At 36.4% G+C, this 26,983-nt stretch overlaps 1 protein-coding gene across 3 annotated transcripts in view; it reads right to left on the bottom strand.

The window, feature by feature from the left end:
- Positions 1–26,983, bottom strand: part of PDE10A (phosphodiesterase 10A) — a 385,360-nt gene that overhangs the window by 22,249 nt on the left and 336,128 nt on the right. For all 3 annotated transcript variants that reach the window (XM_071806361.1, XM_071806360.1, XM_065835230.2), the window contains 11 exons: positions 26,639–26,697; positions 23,906–23,957; positions 19,618–19,760; positions 17,357–17,449; positions 16,570–16,756; positions 14,986–15,128; positions 12,870–12,953; positions 9,849–9,999; positions 6,301–6,456; positions 2,904–3,076; positions 956–1,067 (listed from right to left, as the gene is read on the bottom strand). In XM_071806361.1, coding sequence (XP_071662462.1) covers positions 956–1,067; positions 2,904–3,076; positions 6,301–6,456; positions 9,849–9,999; positions 12,870–12,953; positions 14,986–15,128; positions 16,570–16,756; positions 17,357–17,449; positions 19,618–19,760; positions 23,906–23,957; positions 26,639–26,697 — 1,353 coding nt within the window. The remainder of the gene's footprint in view (positions 1–955; positions 1,068–2,903; positions 3,077–6,300; positions 6,457–9,848; positions 10,000–12,869; positions 12,954–14,985; positions 15,129–16,569; positions 16,757–17,356; positions 17,450–19,617; positions 19,761–23,905; positions 23,958–26,638; positions 26,698–26,983) is intronic.

Below are 26,983 nucleotides of genomic sequence, written 5' to 3'. Positions count from 1 at the left end.
AAGCCACGCACATGTTGAATTTCATAATGAACATGCAACAGGCAAGACAATCTCCACACTATATGCACACTACATCAACTCTGTGGGTCTGATTTCCATTTTACACCAGCGTAAAGCAGAAATAAGCCCACCAAACTCTGCAAGCTTCCACAGGGCACATAACAGAGAACAACACTTCATGATACACATGTGCAACAGTAGTTGTGAAAATACAAGGTTATCTCCTAAAACTGCATAATTCAACTCTATGCAACGCCCTAAGAATTTATTCTTCATATCCCTATATAGTCACTTACACTTTAAAAATTAAATCATTAGAACACTTACTCCTTAGTGTAAGACATGTGAGCAATCGCATCTTTATTTATGAACATGAACATTAGCACAGCTCAATGCCTTGTTTCTATTTTCAATACATGTAGAGTAACTTTCAGCATGGTAAAAAAACATCTGTCTCTGAGACCCAGTCACTGAGCTGGTTCACAAGAAAGATTCAAATGGTCAGATTACAACAATTTTTTGACATATTTGCTTTAGCATTTCCTGGACTCACACTACAGCTTTATATGTCTGTCACAAGGCAGCTGACCTGGAAGCTGTTTTCATATTTTGGATTTTTAGAATACAAATAGATCCTTCACAAAACTACAGTTAGTGATTCAAAAAACCTTAGAGATTTTCTTCTGTGTTCTGCTGCTTGGTCACTTTATATTAGGACATGTTTTCTGAAGTCATCTTTGACAAAGAGAAAAAATGCTGCCTGAAAATTAGGAAGCTAACTTAGCTCCTTATATAGCTTTAGAGTAAACAACCAAAAACATGTATACACCACTGAAATCTCTTTAAAACAAAGACATCAAGATATCAATTTAAATATACTTGTGGTTGTTTTTTTTTCCTTCCTGGATACTTACATGTATAAAGAAAAGAGAGTAAACAAAAGAAACGTGCATACCTCAGCCCAGAACTCTGCATATATATCATTAGCCGTCAGTCTGGTAACTGGCCACAATTTTGTTACGGAACATAAATCACAAGCTGTCATCATCAGACCAATCACTCTATCTCTAAAAAAAATAAAATTAAATTGTAAGTTGGGTAAAAAATTGATGATCACACTGTGATGTTTTTATTTGCTCTTCCTCAGGTGAATCAGAAGTAAAGTATAAATACTACAAAACTTCTCCCACCTTGCTTGCTTCTTCCTCACTTTTTACCATTCATTGATAAGGCATCACACAAATTGTATATTATATTCTCTGTAATATTCCATGCATTGTTTACAACCAAAGTTCATCTACTATCCTCTGGACAATCAAACTAACATAAAACTAGACAAGAATGTCTGGCTTGCATACCCCTCCTTAATTTTCTGAAAATACAGTACAAGCCTGTAAAAGAAAGACGGCACATCCTCCTGCTGCATTTCTTTTTGTTCTTTGAAGAGGGAGTAACACATGCTCCAAGAAGAGGAAAAACTTGTACTGAGTCTATCTCAAGGTACTCAGTCATTGCTTTGTTGGAGTGAATTCTAACCCTGACAGAACAAGAATCCTACATGTAACACTGTCCTGTACACTGACGAACAAGTTCACACACCAAAAAGTCCTATTTAAACAGTTTTCTAGCATACCACCAAAACCTATGGTTTATGAGTCTAAGTCTTATAAAGAAAATGGTCACGTCAAAGAATGGATTTGTGTGTTTTCCACCCAATGGATAACTTTAAGACGACACTTCAGGATACTTGCATCTTTGTCGAATAATGCCTGTTCCATGAAAAAAGCACACAACTTCCTAACTTGCATGTAATGTGACGGCAGTCATTAAAACTGTACCAACAGACAAATATACCAGGGAAAATATACAAATACACAACATAATCAGTATATAAATGGCAAAGTGCAGTTCCCCTGATTTAAGAAAGAGGATTCATGAGCCATGTAAGTGCCAAATTTGGTATTCCATTGCATGCACAGATACCACCTAGAACTCTTGGGTTCTTTAGCCACATCACAAACTGATGTTTTGTCTTTCGGCAACATGGCAGTGCACTAAAAATGTTCTGAAGGGTAGGTAAGAAAAAAAATAATATAAACATAATAGAATATTCAATCACACAAGTAAACTGTTGTGTACTATTGAATATCCTATTTCGGGTAAATTTCATTCTGAGATTATCAGGAGCTACTTTGTCTTTTTAAGACGCCCAAGTATATTTAAGTCTTTAGTTCCAAACTGGAAAATAAGCTTTTAAAAACTGCCCTTCCTACAGTGTCGCAATTCAAAACTACTGGCAAAACCCTGTAAAACTCTTCAGAAAGAAGACCTAAGTACAATTTGAAAACAAATCAGAATAATGACTCAATATTTTCCTACATCACCTCTCTAATTTTTCCACCATTAATGACAGAATCCACTTCCCAGTAAAGAAGCTCTGAAAGGCTTCATGGGCATTTTAATGAAGCCTGTTATGAGAGACATCTCTCATCCAAGGTGCATTATGTTTTGCTCATGCGGACAAAGAGATTCATGTATTTGTGAATATATGCACACATTGTGTATTTATAAACTTAGAGCCATCGTAATTCACAAAGGTTCAGATCTGACCAGAATTCTTTCCAAAAAAGCATGTTGACAGAATAATAGAAATACTGACATAAAAATAAAACGGAATAATTATTGAGCTATACTTTTTTCCCACCTCCTAACTGCATGTGCTCTAACTTTCCTCTGCAGATGATCTGTCACTGAAATGTGCAGGTGACATCCAAAGGCGGTGACATGCAAATCTGTAAATTACTGCTACATACTTGGAATTTTACACAGAGTTGGTCTTAGAAACCTCATATGTAAGAAAATTACTGTGTACACAGAATTAATACTGGTTTCCTGCTTTTTACCTGTGTGCTTGATTCTTAAGGTTTAAAGCTCCTGTCTGATGCAGCTCTTCAAGCTGTTTTCTGTTTCCAAAATACAGGGCCAGGTCTGTAGCAATGATGGCTTTCCGGATGATCTCAAGTACTTGCTCATATTCACTGGAGCTCAGATTGGAGAAGATATTGTGCCCTTCCAGCTATGAAAAAGTAAAAATCCAATAAAAAGCACAAGCTCTAATTCTGAGATGATTTCAGTCTTTACTTCACCAGACAGGTTAAAATGATTTTACAGCCCAACAACAATTTTTGTTGCAAAGTCAAATGTTGACAGCCTGAAATTCCCATTTTTATCTTTCCTTTTTAAATACTGCCATGAAACCTATGACTAAGCCACTGACTTGGTTTTGGGACTGCTACTTCTGAAGCCTAAAGGTATTAATAGAGAAAAATGCTAGCTTTTGTAGTGCTTATAAATCAGAGCTGAAGGCACAGCACTTCCAGAGAGCATTAGCTTGGGAATTTGTGATTCAATCCTGATCCTGAGTACTGCATCCCCAAGTTAGTCAACTGAGTATCTGATTCACTCTGAAGTACAATTTTTATACTGGTAACACAGAAATATGGATAAGGAAATATCCAATTTAAAGACTAAAATAATTTTGGTTTCATAGTGTTTCAAATGGAATTTGCCTGAAAATGCAGTATTTACTGATACAATTTTCTCTATAGAAGTTAATTACAATAGTTTAATGTATATGAACATTTAGGGGAAAAAGCTGTTTTGTTCAACCATGACTTGACTGGCTCATAAAATAAGTATAATGGTTTCCACTACGGAGGTTCTGGGAACATGCCACTGTCATGCCTTTTCAAGTTCCACTATGTATTGTTGCACATTTAATTGACAATATCCATGTACTGTGATCATTCATGAAGCTGTATCACATTTTGATAAGTCAGCACCATTCACTGTCTCTAAGATTCGGAAAACAACTTATGAAAATTCTTCCTACTGTTGAGAGGAAACACAGAAAAATAAGAAAAAATGAACCAGTCATGTCAAGGTGTGCACATTCACAAAGAGAAAATATTATTACTATATCAAATGCAGATGTGTTTTGACATTTAATTGGCATTTCAGCTGAAGCTCATTAAAGATTCCCTGATATTTGTCAAGAATTTACATATTTTTTTTCAAAGTAAATCCTCTGTGGTACAAATAGGCTTGGTTTCTCTCCCCATCCGGAACATAAATGTGATTTTCCAACATTTTTACTTGGACAAGTAGATTTATTGTGAATAAGGAATAGAAAATACAATCCTTCTAAGTCTCAACTTTCCTTTGACAGTCTCCTAAGTCATAGAACATGATTTAAAACAAAAAGAAGTTCAGAACATTTTAACATTTTAACCCATCATTGATACTTTGGGACCAGGAAACTTCTACTACTAGTTTTCATGATTTGGGGTTTTGGGAACCCTTTCCTCCCCAACTTCGTTGCTTAGTCCATGAGAACATGCTATTTGTCCTAATACTTAAATTGTTCTAGATTTGGAGACATCACCTTTAGGCTTCAGAAGACCTCTGTGACAGTTTCTGTTCACACTGATAGAAAAAACTGATTCCTTTGAGTATTGATGGAAGCTGCCATTTCTGAACACATCAGTTAGGGTTTTGAGTAGTACATGTGATGTACAGATCCTAAGATTTTGTTCTTTCCCTGCTGAGCAAAGCTAGTGAATGGAATCCTCTGTAAGTGTGATGCACACTAGAACTGCAGGCAGGTGAGCAAGGCAGCTATAAAGTTTCAAACAGTGAAAATTACTGGTGGTGGTTTTGGTTTTGTTTTTTGTTGGATTTTTTGTTGTTTTGTTTTGGTGGTGTTTTGTTTGTTTTGGTTTGGTTTGGTTTTTTTGGGGGGTGTTGTTTGGAGGTTTTTGTTTGTTTGTTTGTTTGTTTTGGTAACAGTCCAGGAATTCAGCAAGGCTTCTTGATTGAAACAAAAAATAGCAAGTCCAACAGGGTGCTCTAACCTGCCTTTGCTGCTAATCACCACCCTTGGGCATACAGCCCTGACCACCCATCTCTCTCTCTTTCTCTCTCTCTCTCCCTCTCCTTGCTCACACCAATGGCCAAGGCCAGGAGACAGCAGGGAAGTAAAAGGCAAATGGGACTTTCACTGACTACAACATTTCTGCAGGAAAAATGCAAATGGTTTTTGAAGAATGACTGAAGTCTGCTTCATGTAGCCATAGTGGGACAGACAAGTGTGGACGACTTAGGAACTTGCTCATTGTGCACAAACTCACATGAAGGATGAACACTACAAATCTAATGCCATATCACCACTGAAGAAATCAATTACAACCTCCTACATGGAGGAGTATTCAGAGATAAAGCTTCTGTTTGATGATGAAACGCATATAATACCTAAAACCATAATCACAAGATGTGCTTCTGAATACAAGAGAACATGTATTTTTCCTAAAAGGCGATTAATTATTTAAGAAAAGAACTATCTTCCCCCTGAAAAACCAGAAGGAAAGGTTTAATATGAATTAGTGGCACAGTAGCACTGCAAAGCTGTGCATCGAATCTGTGCACAGCAAATTCAAATCAGAGAGCACAAGTATGTTATGGACTGGCAGGGGTTGCACAGTTGAGAGTTCACGCTCTTCTAACAGAGCAGAAATAAAACTTTCACTGCTGAGAAAACATCTGTGTCAGTAGCACACTAGGATTTCCAAAAATGTGTGTTGCATGCTTTTTTGTAGTTTTCTATTCATTAAACATGTAGACACATTATCTGATGATAAGAACTCTCTTTAATAGAATAGTACCTTTCTTAGGTTTTGTTATTTCAAATTCCTAAATAACAAAAAAGCACATGATAACATAATGAAACAAATTTAAACTTTTCATGCGTGCAAAATCAACACTTCCTTCCTCATGCCACATAGTTACTGTTCACAGAATTTATTACAGCACATTTTTCAAGCTTCCCATAAAAAAGTTTTGCCAGTATTTGAGATTTTACTGAGAATTTCAGGATGGATGAAGACTTTGTTGAAGGTTATTATGCTGGAAATATTTGAGAAACTGCTTTTTTATTTTCTAAGAAGCCCTGTTGACTCAGAAGCTAAAAGCTCCAAAGGAAGGCCATAAGCAAAGACCTCCAAATACACAATATTTTTTATAATATCAAAGTTTTGGGAAAGCTATGTTTTGCACTATTGTTGAATGCTTCGGTTGCTAATTGTGGAACCCAGTTTGCTGTAATAAATCTTCCACGCTTCTGAATGAGCACTACAATCCAGAAATTAAATTAAGCATGCTTCAGAATATCTACTGGGTAATGACGTGACTCCTGTTTCCATCACTGGACTCTTCTGCACAGAAGATACATTTCAATAATCCTACCTGCAGGATGGACACAGTTTGCGAGAAGTGGTGCTGTTCCATTGTTGATGTGGAATAGAGAGCAGCTAAGGGGTGATCAAACTTCTGAAGATAGCTGTTGCTGTAACCTCTGTGATCCAGGTCATGACACAGACATGCAACCAAAAGACCTTTTCGCTACAAAAAAATTGAGATAAGCATAAAAAGTAAGATGTACTTCCTGCCCCTAGATGTCACTCTCGTCCCGTAGTACTGTAAAAGTTGCACTATGCTTACAGTGCCTTCAAAAAGCACATAGAGAAAGTCCTTAAAATTGTGAGAAGCATGATAGTGAGTACACACTGAATTAAAGTTCTTGGTCCAATTGTAGCTCAAACATTTTATATATTATGAATTAAGAAAACGTTGCACAATCACATGCTATTAGGTGGAATCTGCTTCAGGTAGAAATCTGACTTATAAACAGATGGTCTGGTCACCAACTGATTCATTACCATGTTTATTTAAAAATTTAAAATTGCAGTTATTGAATGAGAGGAAATATAAAAGATGGTCAAGGTAGTTGCAGTTATTGAAGGAGAGGAAATATATAAAATGGCCAAGGTAGTCTGATGCTAACCCTGCCTCTCCAACACTCCTCAAAGTCACTGACCAAGTCTCCCAGGCAAAACTCTTCCTACGAACTCACTGATGTGAGCCACAGAAATGCTGGACAACATCAATTGCAAAGACAGACTGTAACTGATTTTTTCTATTTCATTAACTCCTAGTATCCTGAAGAAATGAAGTCCTTGAATTCTCTCTTTCAACACACAAAATATGTGAACGCTTGCAAAAGATTTTCACGCAGCAGCTGTGTTTTAAAAACACATTCAGTAATGTTTGCGAAGCAGTCACTGTCGGCATGGAGTATCATGATAATGTCTTTATAGACTTAACAGCTCTGCCTTATAGTTGGTTCTGATGACTGTTCAGTGCTATAGAATGAAGCAGAAAAAGAATTCTGATGAACCACCCATTAAATGAGCAACATCCAACCTGTATACTGTACTAAAAGATATGTGATGTTGTGGAACAACAGCAAACAACAATGTAACTAAAGAACATATTGCAAACACACAATGTGCAGAATGAAGGCTGCAGCAACCCAAATAGTATTTTTGATTTTGATATCTTCACCTTTATTTTAAATCCTTCACTTCAATTTTTAATAATGTCTTTTCAACATTGCATTTTGTGACTTGCATTTTAAAAAGCACTTAATAAAACAGATGATGCAGCAGCACTTGTCCACACAGATCCTCAGCAGAACTGGAACCCTTAGGCACATAACACACACCTTGAAGTCTCATGGTAACAGCTGTAGGAAGCTGGTGTCCCCTTTTCACTGCTATCAGGAGGGGGAAGACATGTAACCAACAGACTTGAAAAACAGTTACTGACAGCAAAAGAAAGATGAATCTCAGAATCCCTTCTGCTACATGTTAGATGTAGGAGGCATAAGCTTTTCTGTCCTTTCCCCACAGGTTTAATTCTCCTGTTACATCCTTCATAACCTGTGTTTTTTCCATTCTTACAATTCCCATCAGTGTGTCCCTTGTACCAGCTGTTTTTTGTTGCCTAACTTGTCCCAGTCTCCACATCCCAGTAAATCATACTTGTCTCGTTCCTTCACAGAACCGCAGAATGTCAGGGATTGGAAGGGACCTCAAAAGATCGTCTAGTCCAATCCCCCTGCCGGAGCAGGAACACCTAGATGAGGTTACACAGGAACCCATCCAGAGAAGGAGACTCCACAACATCCCTGGGCAGCCTGTTCCAGTGCTCTGGCACCCTCACTGAGAAGAAGTTTCTTCTCATATTTAAGTGGAACCTCTTGTGTTCCAGTTTGCACCCATTTCCCCTTGTCTTCCCATTGGTTGTCACCAAGAAGAGCCTGGCTCCATCCTTGTGACACTCAACTTCAGGATTATACAATGCCTAATCCTAGTGCTCTTGACCTTGTGCCCATCATCCCCACTTGGATCCCAACACTTCAGCCACTGCCAACTTCTGGATCTACTTGTGTCCATACTAGAGTCATCTTTACAGTGTTCCATACTTCTCTTTCCATCTCTAAGTCTATCAAGGTTCACATCATCATCCCTCACCTGAGACCATCCCATGCTAGTTCTCCGAAGTTTCCTTCAGCAGTTTTCTGCATTCTTGTTGGATTAATCTCCAGTCTCAAGAAAGAAGACTGCTAGAAAGAGCTGGAATATAGACTGGGATAAGGCATTGAAACAGGAGAAGGCTGGCTGGAGTTTGGCAGGGAACAAAGACCGTTTCCATCTCTCTTAACAGTTGCTGCTTTTGCTCTCCCTGTCTTTCTTACTTGGTGTCTCCAACAAGATGACGCTTAACTACTTGGTTAGTACTGAATGTTATTAAAACTTTAAATATTCCCCCAGGTTGCAATCTGAAGATGCTTGTTGTTAAAAGAATAGTGATTTTTCCAAACTTGTACAGTTTTGCCAGCTTTCAGCATATGCCTGTCAATGGCCACTTGCCTATTTCAATGTCAATTTTAAAGTCTCTGCTTTACAACAGAATAAACTAGACCTTTTCAAATGAATGATCACCAAATTTTATATTTCTCTTCTACACTGAACAAGACTTGATTTCTCCCATCATGTCTCTTTTAAAGAGGCCAACAGTTTTGGCTGAAATTTCTCCAAATTAGACAGCTTGAGGAAGTCACAGAGCTTGAAAAATTACAACCCAAATGGTTACTCTTTGGCAGATTTATACACAACTGAAAACAGGTTCTACCAGTCATAAGTTTCAGGTATTATTAATAACAGACAGCACTCCCAGTTGCACCTACTATAATTCAGAAAAAAAAAAAAAGCAACAAGTGACAGTTTTTCATAGTGTACATTAACATTTAGCCATTCTAAGCCTTCCATTTTATAACTTTTACAGCTAGTAATCCATTCAAATTATTTTTCTTCCTGATTTTTTTTAAACACTATGCATTTCTCTTTAAAATACGTACATGTATGCTACGGAAGATTGTTATATAATAAAAGTTAATCAGTGAATTAGCACATCTAGACAACTGTGTTCCTTCCACCCTTTCTACTCTTCTCCTTTATTCATACATGTCAACCTTCTCTGGAACACCAAGCCCTTCTCCCTTGTCCTCCTATTCAGGATCTCCCAGACCTCACAGGGTACGAGGTCCAGGATGTTTCCCTTCCCTCAGTACAGATCTGACAATTAATTAATTAAAACAAAGACCGTGGTGATAAGCAGATACAGAGAACTTCAAATTGTGGACATGGACTTGTAGAAAATCTGCTACTGCTTCTTCAGTGGGCAGACCTGAAAAATGTGAGGGAAACACTAGGATTGAGAATCTGAATAATTCTCCTTCCTCGAGCTTTCTACTCACACACATTTCTCTGCAGGGACCTTTTTATATACTCAGCCCAAGCTGACAGCAAAATTCTGGCACAGAAAATGTAATTCTATGATGGCTGATACCTCTGATTAGGTCTAGTAACCAACAAAATCATCTCACCTACCTCTAGATCAGTGAAAAGCCGCTGGTTGTTCTGCAGTATGGCATACATGCAATGTACAACAGTAACGGCGTGCTTCCAGTTGTGGTAGGGCACACGGCGATAATTCTTCTTTACAGACATAGTAAACCGGCACAGTTTTTCAAGTTCAAAGCTAGAAGGAAATTATTTGGTCAGAGACAAGAAATGAGAGTTTACCCTCCTTGCTAGGATTGAGTCTCATTGCAGATGACCCATTGATTACAAGAGCCATTCAAGTTTTGGCAAGGACAGAGGAGCGTGGATGTCTGGCAATGCTCTTAGTTTAATCTGTCAAATTCTGGAACCTAAGTCAAGCTACCCAGCTCAGGCAACACAATTGCATAACCTTCCCTACTCCCAGAAACCTGAAGTGTGGTTTCTTTAAATCATTATCTATTCAACCTGACAAATAGTGAAACTATGTATCTAAAGGACAATTTGAAAACATCATTTGTGATCAAGACGGAAAATCAGGGGTTTTTTAAGCAAATTACACACAAGGAATAATCCTGTTTAAATTAAAATTTCTGTCAAGCACCAAATGCAGAAATTATTTTGAATAAAAGAAGCTGAGATGCTCCATATTCACATTGTAAAGATTTGACTTTTTCCAAGACTAATACCTTTTTTACACTTTGGGCAAATGAACAGCAATACACATTCCATTATTTCTTCATTTTTCACCAAACAATATTTTGGCAAATAATCGCCAGTCAACCATGAAAATGCCCCAAATCTGTAGCATTTATGCGATTATTTGCTAAAGATTTTTTTTTTTTTGCTATTGCTATAGACAAGTAAAATGAATTATGATCAAGAGCATTTTCACTAAGGTAATAATAAAAAGTAGGAATAAAGTAATTGTTATGTTTGGCTTATGTGATCGTCAAAAACATCTCTCAGAGAATACATATTCTGTAGCACCAGAGCCCTTCATAATATTTAACAGACTTTATCTAACAATGTTCCCTTGAAAGGAAAGCTGAATACTTTTTTGTTTACGGATGGGAAATTCAGGCACAGATTAGATATCAGGTAAAATTTTCTGAAGTACCTAATCTTACTTGCCTGGGGTGAAATGCTAATATTTCACTTGAGCTCAGAACCAAACAGAAGATGCCAGAGTCCCAGGTCACTGACTTTTACCCTCATAAACAGATCAGTTTTCTTTTATTCTCATTTTTCCCTGTGTTACTGTGGTTGACTTTTTTTGGTTGTGTTTTGTTGGGGTTTTTTTGTTTGGTTGTTTGTTTTTTTTCCCAAGTTCCATGTTTTGATAATTTCTTGGGAATCTCAGGGAAGCAGTACTAATGTTCTAGTTTTGCAGTATATGTGGACTATGCTAACAAAGCTGAATGGCTCTGATCTAGATTTAAAATGTAAATATATCTTCTATAGAGTCACTTACATAGAAAAACATTTCTACAGTTGTGTGCTGAGCGAGGTCATTATTCTTCTTAGCCTTAGTGTGACATCAGTCAAAATGGAGACATACTGTCTTTCAAAAAAAGCTTTATGGTTTCTTTTTTAATTCTAGAGAGTTAAGTCAGACCGCTCTAGAACAATAGTTAGAACTACTGTTTAAAATAGTACATCATAATTCAGAATATCACAAGTCACTTCCATCTACATCCAATATCAACTCAATGGTTACTACAGGATAGAAAAGCTGTAGCCAAAGGGAAAAACATTATGAATAATATTTCAATGTAGAATACTATTACTTCCTTCACTGCTGTATTTTGTATACTTGATTAAAGTAGTAAAAGATTGTTTCTTCATGAGAGCACAAAATACGTAGTAAGTATCATAGATTTTTCTCAAAAATCCTCCCTGGACAGGGCAGTTACACATTACATAGGTGCATACTTGAAGGCACAACCTTATTCCTCAATATTTTAAAATCAAATTTTAGTCTTAAAATATCTGTACTTGTTTTGGAGGGTTGAGAAGTTTTGTTCTACCAGAAACTAGATACAAGTCCAGTCCCAACAGCCTTCTTCTCTCCTCACTTTTTTTTCTTTAACTTTATAAGTGAAAGCTGGCAGTCACTTGCAAAATGTCAAGTAAGTATCTACACTTTCCCATGAAAGTTAATACCTTGAAAGAAAGAGACTGGGAGACAGAGAAGGGAAAGAACAGGACCTAGCTGAAAATTTGAACCCCAGTCCTGCACCCACAGCCATTCAGTCAGGAACAGAAACAAGTTAACTACCCTGAGCAGCAGAGAACTGTATTTAGAACAGACCCACTTTGCAGACGTGACAAAGACCCTCAGGTTTCACTGTATGCTCTGAGGGCCTGGAGGTTCATCCAGTTAAGTTTTATAAGACAAAACAGTCATCAGCAAATGTTTCCCAAATTTTCCTCCTTTTTGCAGGGAGATATTTCTCCTTTCAATTGCCTATCTGTAGATTTCTTCCATAATCCCATTTCCTACAGCAATGGGATATACTTAGTCAACAGACTACTGATCTTAGTAATGATAATGGCCACTGGGAGAAAGGACAATAAATGAAATATATCATTTGAAAAATCATTCATTTCCATAATTAATGCTCAATGATGTCAATAATCCATTTATTTAGCAAGATAAGATTTAACCTTGGGTTATTTTAACCATAAACTACATTAATCTCAGCAACTCTATATTTGAAAAATCAGTATTCATGGACCTTCTCTCCTTATTTGGTAAGAGTGCCTTTAATATCTTCACCATCTTCTGTCTGAAAAGCAATTTCATCTCAGAACCAAACAATACTTCTATATAGAGGAAGAACAACCATTTGGATGATATCGTGAGTTCTCTAACCTGGCTGTTCCCAAATTTCATTAACTGAAGACCAAGAAGCTGAAACGAGAAATCCAGCCTGCTTGTTAGAGACCCAACACAGTAAATAAATCCCAAATAAGACCTTGAAGTAAAAAATAATTATATCAAAATTTCCTAGTAAATAAACACTTAAATAGTAGAACTAAAGTAATAAATCATATACGTCATACCTCGCTGTCCCACAGGACTGGTGAACCATGTAGACAAAAATAGCAGGCCAGACACCCTCATATGGGCTGATATCAAAGTGGTATCTAAGAAGAAAATTTAAGCTTAGTAAGGACAAACACCCTTTCATTCTTACTAAAAGCAAGTGAAAACAACTAGGTAATGTATATTCGACAGCATTCACTTGTTTCTTAATATACACAGAAAACTGACTTTACAGGTTTTATTTTTCAGCAATGTAAGGGAAATGTATTTCCACTAAGACAAATGGAACTATGCTCATAGAATCACAGAATCATTTAGGTTGGAAATGATCATCAAGTCCAGCTGTTAGCCATTGGTTAGCCTTTGCCTTTGTTAAGTTAATACAGACATAAATATTTATTTCAGAATCCATTTCTTAAGTAATGTAAAAAGCTCTCTGTTCTACAGAGATTATGAGAGTTTTACAGGTACTCCTAAAATATTCTAGACTTTCCTCCCATAAACTGTAAAGATGTTGTTTCTACTAATATATTTACTGGGGGTTTTTTCAATAATTTCTGTCACAAATTCTGTGAGACGTGGTCTAATTTTGACAGAAGAAAATCACATTGTAGTGGCGATCAGGAATTAAGCCCAAACTTCAAAAATCGAACATTCAAAACTGCATTTTTATGTTTCATTAGGTGAGGACTTCTCCCCTCTTCCAACAGCAATATTTAGGCCTAATATTAGGGACCTACTCAGTAGAACTGTTGTCCTTTGATTATTAATTAACCCCTCTCCCTGCACCTGCTGTGTTGCAAGTCTTGTATTTACTTTCCATTGAACCCAACTAAACACTTGTGTGTCCATGGCATACTGAACAGCACAGCAGGTGCACAAGAGCTGAAGGTAGTTGAATTGCTTGGAAAACAGTTAAATGTATTCAGATTGCTCAAACTAAATGATGTTAATATAATTTAGAATGAAACCTGTCATCTTTGCAAGCAAAAGTAATTTCTGCTGAGGAGGTGGCTTATATAATGTCATCTAACAAAGCACAAGAAACTGTATCACAAAGAATAAGCTTCTATTAGGGTGTAATCCTGGAAGCTGCTAGTACTCTGGCTTATAAGTAAATCACTTCAGCATGTAATGAACTTTAACCGCAAACATATGCTTGATAGCATACGCTTGCATGCTTTGCTTGCTCACAGCTACAATGCTCAGCGTCTAACAGGAGTGAGCGAGCTCTGGAGATGAGGTTTACAAAGACAACTTAGATTTTGTGACTCAATGTCACAGAGTGTTGATTTTAGGCACCTGGATACTAAAGTAGAATTTATTGTCCTGGGCCAGGAACAGTGATGAAAAAAATGAGATGAGTCCCAGTTTTAGTATTGAGTAGGAACTGACTGATAAAATACAGAGAGAGGTAGATCTTCAGCACACAGCAGTCCCTTGAGAGCTGAAAGTAACTTAATTATTCCGGAGAAGGCCTAAGAGGCTGGTTGGGAAGTCCTCCTCCAAATTTAGGCCACAGCTCTAAACTCTGGCAGCTGAGATTCATAACTTGAAATTCTTTCCAGAAATTTACAGATCTGTATCCATTTTCCCCTCCTTCAAGAAACACAGATGCACAAACACACACATGGAAAACTCAAACCTCAACCCCCTAAAACCTTAACTAAAAACCACACAATCAAAATAACCCCAAGAATGACCTTAATTCTAAAATATATATTCTAAAACATATACAAGGGGATGTGATAATGCATTTGGTCTTAACTACTGATGTTCCAGCTCAGCCTCCTCTCTGCCTCTGAGCTGTTGGTGACTTGGGACTATCAGAAAGCTAGCTCATCTCTACAATCCTTAGATATAAACTAATGCTTCAAGAAACTACTGTAGCTGCTTATGCCTGAGGAAAATGCTACCATTCTGATTAGGTATTATTTTACTTTTTTGACAGATAAATTTTCATTAAGTATAATTAAGTACAAGAAAGTCAGAGATAAACCCCAACAATTTTGGGGTGGTTCAACAATAAAAGTGTTTCCCACAAAACCCTCTACTACACCTAGGGGAAAAAAACCACTTTTTTTCACAGACTGATACAAGATACAGCTGTCGCTATATGAGAGAAATACTCACAGTTCAATTTCTTTATAAATCTGTGGAGGCAGTGTACAGTGCATGAGGTTTTGCCACTCTTCTGCTGTACAGACACTGTGGTAGGATAGCTTCTCCATCGTTACACGGTAAATACACTCTGAATGGCGGATTCTGTGGTACATCTGAAAAAGGGAAGTCATTCACTAACGTGAAATTTTTAATGAAGGAAAAAACATTTCTTTCTTGTATTCAAATGCTTATTCTTAAAATACATGGCTGCAAAAACATTAGTGGTTTTGGCTGCTCAACTTTACATATTAGAAAAGCAACAGATTAGATGAAATTCAGTACATCTGGAAAATGGGGCCTCCCATCACATCATTCTCCATCTATTCACTTACGTAAAGATCTAAAGTCCAGCTGATTTTTCACTACATCTGAGTTCTCCCAAGAAAAAGAATCAAAGTTCAGGAGTTAGAAACAGAGCTCAGTCCCTTGAAATATGCTAACAGAAAGAAAACTGATAATAAAGAACAATTCATATTTTGCCCCACTGCATGAATTCAGCTACTAATTGGTACAAATAAATCCTACCTATGAAGAGCAAAAATACATGAGATATTTATCATACATATATTACTATGCAATAACTGTGAAAAACAACTACAGTTAACTACTGAGAGGTTCAGACAACTATTGCAGACATGACATGGTTTGTAAATAAGTCAGGACACAACATCGCTAGTAAAGATAATTTTCTGAAGCAGTATGCCCTGGATGGCAACATTCACCATCTAGAAAGAGTGAATCCCCACACAACTGAGTGATTGCATAGTCCCAAGTTCCATTCATATGCAGGCCTTACTACTTGCCTTGAGTCATGTAGAACACATTTCAGTAATTGTTAGTAAGATTTGCCGCCCCAGTATATCAACTGCACAATGCTGCTAAAATGGCTTAATGTTAATCACCAGGCTTAAGTGGCATTGTACTGTATATTACCTCCCATGAATATGACTCACTATTTTTGCATTACATTTTTATTGCATTTTTCTACTTATATAGTAATAATCATTAAATAGGTTACGCTTCCTACGGGAATAGTAATTTTTGCAATGATAAAGGTCTGAAAACAAAAATAGCTACCCACTCTTATCTAGAAGCATGGATACTTATGAGTGTATAGTGCAGCATATAAATGTAGAAATAGATATCTTCGAATAGTAAGCATACAGAATCGAGATAATACATAACATCTCCATCCCTCAGTTAAATTTGTAAAACATATGATCTGCATTTATCAAAGTAAATAAGAATCATATTTCTAACCAAAAAGACAAGACAGACAGGCATCATTCACATCTCAGAGCTTGCTCGCTCAGTTTAACTACATTAAATTGATGTACCCAGAGTACAATTATTTCAGAAAGCATCAAAGGAATCTCTGTCATCCTCATAAAATATAATTATTCAACAAAGAATTCAATCATTCCCACTTCCTAGTTAATTCAATGAAGCAGATTTATGAATCACTTTAATAATTTGGAACATCAAAATCCTTAAGTAGGATTCTAAGTCTTCCTATTGTAACCAAGAGCTTACAAAACTGTAAATAAAACTTACATTAGCACAGTGTAAGGCTAAAGCACAAAAGACTGCAAACATTTTAAAGTTGTTCTCATCAGTTTTAGAGAAGGCACTTCCACTTATTTTGTTCACCATCTGCACAACACCTATTACACTTCCTCGGCTCACAATAGGCATGCACAGGATATTTCTGGTTGTGTAACCTGTGTAGAGGTCTACTTCTCTGAAGAGCCAGAAAAGAGAAAGGAAAAAATGAAAAAAGTTAATATTATTAATTAACATTGATTCTCAGAAATGTTAATGCACAATATACTAAATAGTTTTAAGGCAGATGTAATTAGTACCTGCAAGAAGTTTGCCTCCAAAGTTCTCAAATATTTCCATCTACTGGGTCATATCAGAAAGAACTTTTTAATACTTTAATCTTAATTTGCAAGATAAAGAGTTAATATTTCTTCAAACATACTATCAGTCCATCCATAAAATTAAAGAATGCATTTGGGTACTTAGGCATGCTATTTGTTAGTGAGCTTTTTCTTCCTCCCCTGAAACCAATCATATTGCAGGGAGGCTAATAAAAGAAAATCAGCAACAACCTAACCAACTGGGCAAAGTTCAGTAACAGGAAAAATAACTCAGTTTTTCTCCACTTTTTTTTTTGTATCTTTAATATATCTCTGATGGCTAAATCTTTTAAACAGATTTCTATAGGTTGTCTCCTCATCAGAGGATCACAGCTCCATGAATGCATCCTAATATGAAGCAGTAAATTTAAGTAAAAGGTTTGCTGAGTTACCTTCCTATCTCATGAACAACATCCTACCTATTAAAGCGTGGATCTGCATAGGCATCAGGGATGTTAAGAACTTCTCCTGTTCTTGCCACTTGACCAGCTATTCCTTTTTCTATAGAAAATCTGCAGAAAATAAAAATGTGTGTTAGCCGCAGTACAAACTATCTGAGAAAACATTTTTCCAGTGGAGTCTGTTTCAGGCATGGTAATGGATATTTGTTCACAACCAGTGGCATTTTGATGCTTTTAGGAAAAAAAAAATCTTACAAGACAATAACTAGTAGCAAATAATAAAATTTTTAAAAAGCACATATTAATAGATACTTTCTGAAAAAAAAAATTGTATAACTACATAGCTTAATACAAAATATGTCACAATATGACCATTTTAGCAACAAAAATTCAAAGTCTTTGATAACCCTGGAAGTTATGCCTAATAAACATGACATTTGTATTGAACCTAAGACTCATGTTTCCCTTTACAAAGCTATTGATTTTATCATTCCTTTTACATATTAGTTGTTTCTTTAGACACATCATATGCAATATGGACCTTGTTTCTTCTGGGGGGCAGATGGATTTGGTAGAATAAACTTTGGAAAAAGACCAGTGGAAATTTCAAAGCTAAACATTAAATTCATCTGTCATGTACACTTCAGAATAACTAGCTTGTTTCATCTCATGACATGCCAACAATGCCATGCTACTAACTGCATCCCACAAGAAACTTAAACACAACAAACACCATGGAGTTGAATTAAAAAAAAAAAAATAATCTTAAAGTCTGTCCTGTGAGGAAATAAATATAAATTCTTTGGCATAAACCAGTTACGACATACAAGCACAGAAGAATTTGTGGAGAAGAATCACATGTGGAATGCTTTCAAATCTAAATGTACCCAGGTAGTATCCTGTCCCCACTGAAGTCAGTGAAAAAACTGACAGGATTTCACCCTGCACACCTGATTTTAAGGTATTTTATTCTGCTGCTTCTTATGATATGTACATCGCACCAACTTAAACCTCCTTCCCAATGACTGACTCAGTGTCACTTTCTTACAGATATTTAAGTTGTGCTTCTCTTTCAGTATACAGAATCCATGAAATGGCTCACACCCTTGTACTAGAGTCAACATTTCAATAATTTTCATACAGAAAGGATAGAAGGATATAAGCAAGAAAAAGAATTATCAAGGAGTATGAAAGTGTATGTTAAAGCAGGCCACCTTCTTTAATTTACAGTACGTCCCTGCATGTCAGTACATAAATGGCACTGATTTTGACTCCTTCCATTCACATTCCACTCACGCAATGTAGTAAGTGGGAGTAAGTTTTTCTAAAGGAGTCTAAGTGAAGACGTGAATCACATCTCATCCTGGTTCAGAACTTTAAAAGTATAAGGAACAAATGAAAAAAAAAAAAAAATCTATCCTGAATATTTTAACCAAACCAAAGCAGGATATTTAGTCATACATTTCTTTCTTTTTAAGAAGCTGCAGGTTCAAAACTTTTGTGTCTTTGAAAAATCTCAATTTGTATCTATTAAGGATTCATAATTTTTGAAAAGTGAAAAATGTTATATTTACTTTGTTGATTTGCCTCTTTCATTTAAAAAGTGCATGTGTGTAAAAACAATATACTTGTGACATAAAGCAGAAATAGACATCAATTTTAGGCAGAGAATCCTAAGAATTCATTAAAAGTCCATACACATTTTCAAATTCACCACTTCAAGCATACTTCAGAATCACAACTATTCAAAAGTTTGAAAGTACTCTAAATTCACATAAGAAAAAGTAAAATTAAATTACTGGACTTAAATTGTTCAGAACCAACAATGTGTCCATACTAGATTCTACATATGCCTAATCCATCTGTAAGGAGTACAAATCGTGATTTCCTTGTTTTGGATGTGCTTGAATCGCAGAGTTTTAGTTCCTCTTGGGAAACAAAGTCCCATACTGGCAGACTATGGATTAGGTGCACCTTTATCTGCACCTTTACCTACCTCAGAACACCTCTGTTTTATTTCCAACATGATTTCCAAAAGGACCGCCTCCGGAAGACGGCATTTCCAGGAGTGACGTTATAGCTTCAGAGACGTTGTTTCGATGGCACTGCAATGTCATTCCCAGAAGTACTACCTTCTGGAGGCGGGTCCTGGTGGGAATGATATCACAGTATGACAAGTATTGTCAGGGTACCTGCAGATAGGCACAGAGACTGGGTAATAAAATGCCTGCATATCTGTAGTTATAAGGAAACTGCATTCTTCTGTGAGCTGCTCTTACCTTATTTCTTTGGTCTTCTTGAAGACAGGTTTCCCATCATTTTCTTCTCCGCTATCAAAAAGGTCTGAATACAGCTCTTTATTTTTGTGGTCAACCTGGAAGAGTGCACACCTATCTGCATTCACCAGGTTTTTTGCATATATCTATAGGAAAAAAACCAAAAACAAAAAAAACAAAATTAGCGTTAATGGTCATAAGATAGATTATCTTCAGTCATTTTTTCTGGTAAAAACCTGAGTCTCTAGAAGATAAAAATTTTGAGAAATTATCCAGTATGAAAATCTGTTTGAAGGAACAACCACCCTTACAGCAATCTTTTAGGACACAATTCAAAATGAAAGTGTGTCTTTTATTCAATGGGTGGGGTTTTTTTTGCCTTTTTTTTTTTTTGGTTGGTTTTGTTTGGTTGGTTGGTTGGTTGTGGTTTTTTGGGTTGGTTTGTTTGTATGTTTTTTAATTAGAATGTTTTTCTCTTTGAGAAATGTGGGAATATCTTTCAAGGCTTGAATGTGTGCTAAAAGAAATAAGGCTTTCCTACTACACTGTTTTTCAAGTACAAGGAATGCTTTTCAAAATGGCACATTTTCTCACCCTATGTTTAAATATTATGCACCTTAACTTGATTTTGAATAGATAGGATATAGCAAGACCTAAGATGATGTTTGGCTTTTTATCTTTAACTTCAATGCAAATATATTTGTATTGAATATCCAGCAAAGAAAGACATAAGAGTGAGGCTAGTGTTTGTTTCTAAAAAAAGCTACATGTGCCTGTAGTACGTAACAATGAACAAACATGGAAGATGAGATATATCATTATGGATTGCCCTGTCCAGCAGTACAGGAAGTGTCTGTGCCTTCCTGATGTAAGGGACAGTCCTTGCACAAAAACTGTGACTTAGTTCTACATGAGCTAACCAAAGCCCACAAGGTACCACCCATAGTCAAAAAAGTACCACAGTACAGCAACAGGCTAGCATGGTATCTATCATACTTTGAACTAGCTGGTTTTATCTTAGCAAAACTGTCAGCCAGCACTGATTGTCAAACCAGAATCTTGTCCCAGGAACACTAGAGAAATGTTTCTCAGACATACAATGGACTTTCTGACAACAAGAGGGAAGACTGAACCACAGTTAACATGGATCGCTGTATTAACTTAAGATGCCATATAGTCAGGTTTCAAGAACGTGCTCTATCTACTTCAGATAAGCTTCCTATGTTTCTTCTTGGTTCAGAAAGTATAGCAGAGTACGTGGTAGAGCATGAGCTGAGGTGAATCTTGCTCAACCTTTTAAAATTGTATATAATACCTATCTAGTCATTCAGCCACAGAAAGAGGCTGACTACATCTTGGTATACAATGCATGCAGGTGAGGTATCTAAGAATTCTCAAGACTTCCATGTAAATGAATTAACTTCCCCCTCTTATCTCCTGTCTTTCAAAAATAAAATTAAAAAAACCCACTAAAATATTTCATTTCATGTTAATGCAAATAGACAAAAGTTAGACCTTCACAGAAAAAAAACCCTTATGAGATGATAAATCATTAGACATTAGGCTTTAATCTTGTGTCATATGAGCGGTGTAATGGGAGCTTCACAGAAATCATAGAATGTCCTGAGTTGGAAGGGACCCACAATGATCATCGAGTCCAACTCCTGTCCCTGCATATGACAACCCACAGTTCACATCATGTGTCTGAGGGTGTTGTCCAGTCTCTCCTTGAACACTATCAGGCTTGGGGCTGTGACACCTCCCTGGGGAGCCTGTTCCAGTGCTCCATCACCCTCTGGGTGAAGAACCTTTTCCTAATGTCCAACCTAGACCTCCCCTGGCACTTATTTCTGTCATTCCCTTGGGTCCTATCATCAGCCACCAGAGAGAAGAGCGCCTGACCCTCATCCTCCCCTTGCGAGGAAGCTGTAGACCATGATGAGGTCTCCTCTCGGTCTCCTCTTCTCCAGGCTGAACAAACCAAGTGACTTCAGCCACTCCTCATACGGCTTCCTCTCCAAACCCTTCACCAACTTCGTGGACCTCTGCTGGACACTCTCTTTATATCCTTTTTATACAGTGGCACCCAGAACTGCACACAGAACTTCAGGTGGGGCTGCACCAGTGCAGAGTAGAGCAGGACAATCCATCTAGACCAACTAAAAGAATCTGTGCTGGAAAGATTCTGTTGCTTTCTTCTTCATTTACTCCATCAGAGCAGTAGAAAGTTGAGGAGACTGAAAGCTAAGAGGTACTTTTTAAAAAAATATTTCCCATTTAGGGCATTAAGAAGTTTAAAGCTCTCAACTACTCACACCATTTATTCCTTTTCCCAAAACAGAGTGAATATAAACTGTGCAAAAAAGGACAAGGGGTCCAGCAAATGCTTCTCTACACTTACTCAGAAACTATCAAATTTCTTTATAAAATCAATAGCACAGTGTTGATTTTACACAATTAAACTTTTGTGTTCTAATGCACATGACTCAAGACCTTAACTTGGTCATGACTCACGCTTTTCAAAAGTAACTGCCTAAACACTGCTTAATTGAGAGAAATAGTTAATGAAATGAGAAAGTCTTACTTCTCTAAAGCCCTAGCTCAAATCCAAGCCACTAGTTGAAGAGGAATACCAGTACAAAAGGCATGTTTTGCATTGTCAACAGGAAGGCCAGGGTAGGTTGCTCGTAACTATTCAAGCATACTGCTAAGAACATTTGCAAGACAACTTGAACTACTGCTTCCCCTCCCTGCATCTATACTCAAAATCACCCTTATACCACTAACTTTGCTGAGGGATATTAATGAAAATAAAAATTATTAGAATGCTAAAATCCCTGTACTTTATTTTTATAGGAACAAATTAAATTTAAAGTGCAATCACCAAATGATGACATAGTGAGGTGAAACTGAGTGTCACTCTTTTCTCACTGGGAGACACAAAATAAGCTACATAATGATAAAATCACACTCCCATAAAATGGCAATAAATGTGCAAAGATGCAGTTCAACTAATTGGTCTAAGAAACAGCCAACTGCTCCAGCTTACAAAGGAAGCTGAGTATGAAACATCTACGCAGGTTAAAATGCAGAATCATGATGCAGTCAAGTGCTAGAAAAGAACATGAGTGAGTTAGCGTATTTTACTGCCAATTGTGTTTTCCACCAGACCTCTATTCATAGGGAAGAAGAGGGAAGAATATCAATATTTGTTATAAATGTCGTATGTTATGTTACACCAGGTCTTTTAAATATTAAGCTATTTTAAGCAGTTCATTTAAATTGGAAAAGTCAATATTCAGAAATGTGTCCTATGTGCAGAATTCTTGACTGTTTATTAACTAGAATAAGACAAACACTGCAGAATATTTTCCATTATTAATTCAAGTTGCTAAATAAAACCACTGTTATACTGTTTGAATTCTAAATTTATTGTTTTTGAATAGTTTAGCTAAGAATATCACTTCAAAGATTAGGGTAAGTATTGGAGTACTCTTGGACAGTAATTTTTTGAATATGCAAATTGAAGCAATACTATCACAGACCTGATTAAGATTCACATTCAGGCAAAAGAACTGCAGTATTTGATGGATATGTTTAAAGCTAAAAACATAATTCATATTTCAAACACTCAAAATGTGCTATGAACAACCAGTCCCTTGGTATTTGTAAACACTATTCAGGAAGTAATTCTGAATTTGAAATAGATTCAAAAAATTATAATCCATTTCTCAACTATTTAAATTCATTGATTAAACATAGTCTTAGTTATTACAGTGGCCTTGGCTTTAGTGGGTTTTATAAAATATTGACTGTCACTCTAGTTAGGGTGTAGATACTTTTGTAAAGCAAAATGGATGTCATTTCTTGCACATCTCATTCAGCAAAAGGAACAAATACTAATGTAATGTTTGACCTCTAGTCCTTTCTACAGACAATAACTTCTTCAGAAGTGTTTCACAGCATGTAGCTGCAAATTAATACAAGCTAAAATAAAAGGAAATACAGAAGCTTTTCTATTAAAATATCCAAGCCTTCTCTAAAATATAATAGTAGCTCTTTAGTTCAGAGACAGTCATGTTCCGTTACTTAAGAAAGCACTGAAACAAAGTTGTTATTGACAATGAAAAATCACGCTGACCTTTGCCACTTTATTCCATATAAAATTGTTAATACTGTTTGTATTACGTGTCCATTATAAACAGATCATCTATTCCAATGATGTAATGTCTTATTTCAAAAAAAGGTGAAGGAAGGACTAATAAACTTAGAAGTGAAAAAGACAACTTACCATTATATGTTCAAGTAGTGAATCTATTGCAACTATATTATCAAAATACGTTCTGCAGAGAAAGAGAAGTCAGTAAATAATGGCATTTAGTGAAACATTTTTCAAATGGCTATTGCAGGCTCTTGTTTTACAACCACTTAATGGTGGAGCCCAAATAGGTGAGGACAAACCTCTGAACCTTGAAAATCACTGACTGGCTTGCTATAGCATAAGGGAATTGAGAAATGGTCTTAGCTCTGTTCCCTTAAGCCATTATTCCACAATTACAGAACTGTAGAGTACTCTCTATAATATGTAGAATTTTCTTTGTAGAAAAGGAAAAGACTACGAAACGTTCCCTATCATGGATTGAATAGCCCCTTTTCAGCAATACCAAGAATGTATCAAAATGCTTTGACACCCTTTGGACGCTGAAAATTTTAAACAGAAAAGCAAAAAAGCAATTCAGAAGATAAAAAAAAAAAAAAAATATCTTCCATGCTGATATATATTATCTATATGCTTTCGAGCTATCTCATTAGGTTTTTGCATAGAGGGCTATATACTGAGAACTAATGAAAACTATTTATTGTAGCTAAATTCGCATCATGCTATCCAACCCTTGGCACTATGTACAGGTAACAATTTATAAAACTCTTAATGTGTCTTCTTTATCAACCCAGGTGTAGCATGTTGAAGCTGCAGAAAAAGACTGACCTTGTTCCTTAAAAAAAAAAGAATAAATCACACACAAAACAAAACAAACAAACCCCAAAAAAACAACAACAACAGAAGTATCTCCATTTCACAGCAAAGTCCAAGAGTCCAAGGACAGCCAGGAACATTGAAAGATAAAGGTCAAACTTATTAGTAAAAGAAGTCTAAATCTTCCACATGCCAAGTCTTAATAACCCTTGGATTACAATGTTCCCAGCAGACAGAAAGGCACTGTCCCATGGCCTTGAAAATATATACAGTTCAATATAATACGTTAGCCTTACATTGTCAGGGACTTGAAGAGGTGGAGCACTGCATAGGATGCCCTTTGTAAAATGTTTCAGACCATGTCCCATTGACACTGCACACTAACAATTTCCTTGCTGAATAGGAAATGCTCTTTCCGTGTAAGAGAAGGTACAGACCATTTCTAAGAGCAAATTAATTCTTTTCTTGCTAGTGTAAGTCTTCACCTACATGAAGTTCATAAAGTTGTTATTAAATTATAACCCATTTTTGTGGCTCAAATCATAAGGTTGCTTTTTTTATGAAAACTTAATTCTAGTAATTGATAATGCTGTCTGAGAGGTATTTTCTCACAGAAATACATATTATATATTTGCAGTATTTATTGTAATTTTAATCTTAACATTTTAAAATAATTACAAAGTTTTTTAAAACAATCTCAGTATTATGTAGCATGAGTAAACTGCCAGCGCATAAGTGCGGATAGATTAAATGAGCTCAGCAGAGATGTTAGCCACACAAAAGCACTCTGGAAAGGAAAATAATGGTACTAGACAATTGAGCAAGAGGGTAACTCCGGCAAAGGAATGATGAGAGTGCCCTTTAGGAGACACGCTCTGTCTGAACCTAAATTGAAATTAAAAAAAAAAAAAAAAAAAAAAAAGGTAATCCCTTATGAAAAAAAGCTAGGACAAACATCTGGATACTGCCGGCTTGCCCTCCTTGCAAGAGGCTGACTCTTCACTGATGTGTTCACTCCTCATTTCACAGCCAGGGCAACTGAGCTGCCTGCATTCCTGAGAAAAGGCACAAGAATCTTGGGCATCCTCTAATCTCATCAGTTTGAAAATTGTTCTTGAAGACCCACTGAAGTGTTTGTAACAACAAAAATCCAAAACATCTCATTTTTACACAGTACCATCAGTCCTTTGTGATGCACTTAGAAACCAACTCATTTGATAAAACACTGTTAAGCATCCTAGACTGCAATTTACCAAAAGTAGTATTTTGTTTTGCCTTTTAAGTTATTGGCCATCTCTACTATTTAAAGATGCTAGTAGCAGGAAAAAAGAAAAAGGGATGAAGGAAGAGCAGATCACCTAAAACACTAAACTGACTTTGAAAGTCTAAGCTCAAGCTTTCATACTTTTAATGTGTTTTCAATTTAATTTTGCATTTATTGTGATAAGAAATTAAAAGAAAACATGCTACATGCAGTTACAGCCTTTGAAAACGAAAACAGAGCCTTCAGAAAATGCGGAAGAAAAAGAACTGTGTGGCAGCCCTGATTCTTCAAGGATATATCTCTGAAGTGCGTATACTTATGCATGCATGTTGTATGTTCGCACTCATGTCTTAAAAAGGGCAGGGATGGGAAGCTGAATCTAGCTAACTTGTCATAAAGTCCTTTCAAACCTTCTAAAATTGGCTGTGAAAATACATATCAAGCCTATTTGTCACATCTCAAAAGAGGGTCACACAACTCTGACAGGAAAGGGGAAAAACAGGCAAAAAGCTCATGCAAAAGATGACAAAAGGAAACAAATTCTGTAAGGTATAATCATATGGTCCATTTTCTTCTGCATAATCACCAAAAATAACGTTTAGCAGGTACAAATCATGCCACCCACATCATTAGTTCTTTTCCCTGTGCTGAAGATTGCCCACCCTCCAAGGTGTGCCTTCACACCTGTTAGTGAGCTACAGGGTGGAAGAGGTGAATTGAAAGAGCCAAGTTAAAAAAAGCTCATCAAAATAAATCAACAAGATCATAGTGCAAATCAGACTTACTTTGATACATCAAGCAAGAAGTCGTTCAGTTCAGTCTGCTTGGCAAGGCCCCGGCACACCTGGAAGCACAGATCATGTTATGATTTCCTTCAAGAGAACACTGAAGTCAGAGGGAAACTGAGGTCATACGGTTGACCCATTCAACAAATATGAAAATATACCACTGCTAATATATATATGTTACAGGACTGTATAAAATGAAAAGCTGGATTTGTGTACTGGGCTTCAGTCTCAGCCAGCTGCTGAATTAAAACTGTCAAACACAAGTAACACCTTTCTTAAAACTCTCCAAAAGATATTGGTTGTTACATTTGCTCATGCTGCCTCAAAGGCTGCCACTGAATG

The sequence above is a fragment of the Patagioenas fasciata genome, chromosome 3 (assembly GCF_037038585.1).
Source record: "Patagioenas fasciata isolate bPatFas1 chromosome 3, bPatFas1.hap1, whole genome shotgun sequence".
Classification (NCBI taxonomy): Eukaryota; Metazoa; Chordata; class Aves; order Columbiformes; family Columbidae; genus Patagioenas; species Patagioenas fasciata.
This window is presented reverse-complemented; position numbering and strand designations above follow the sequence as displayed.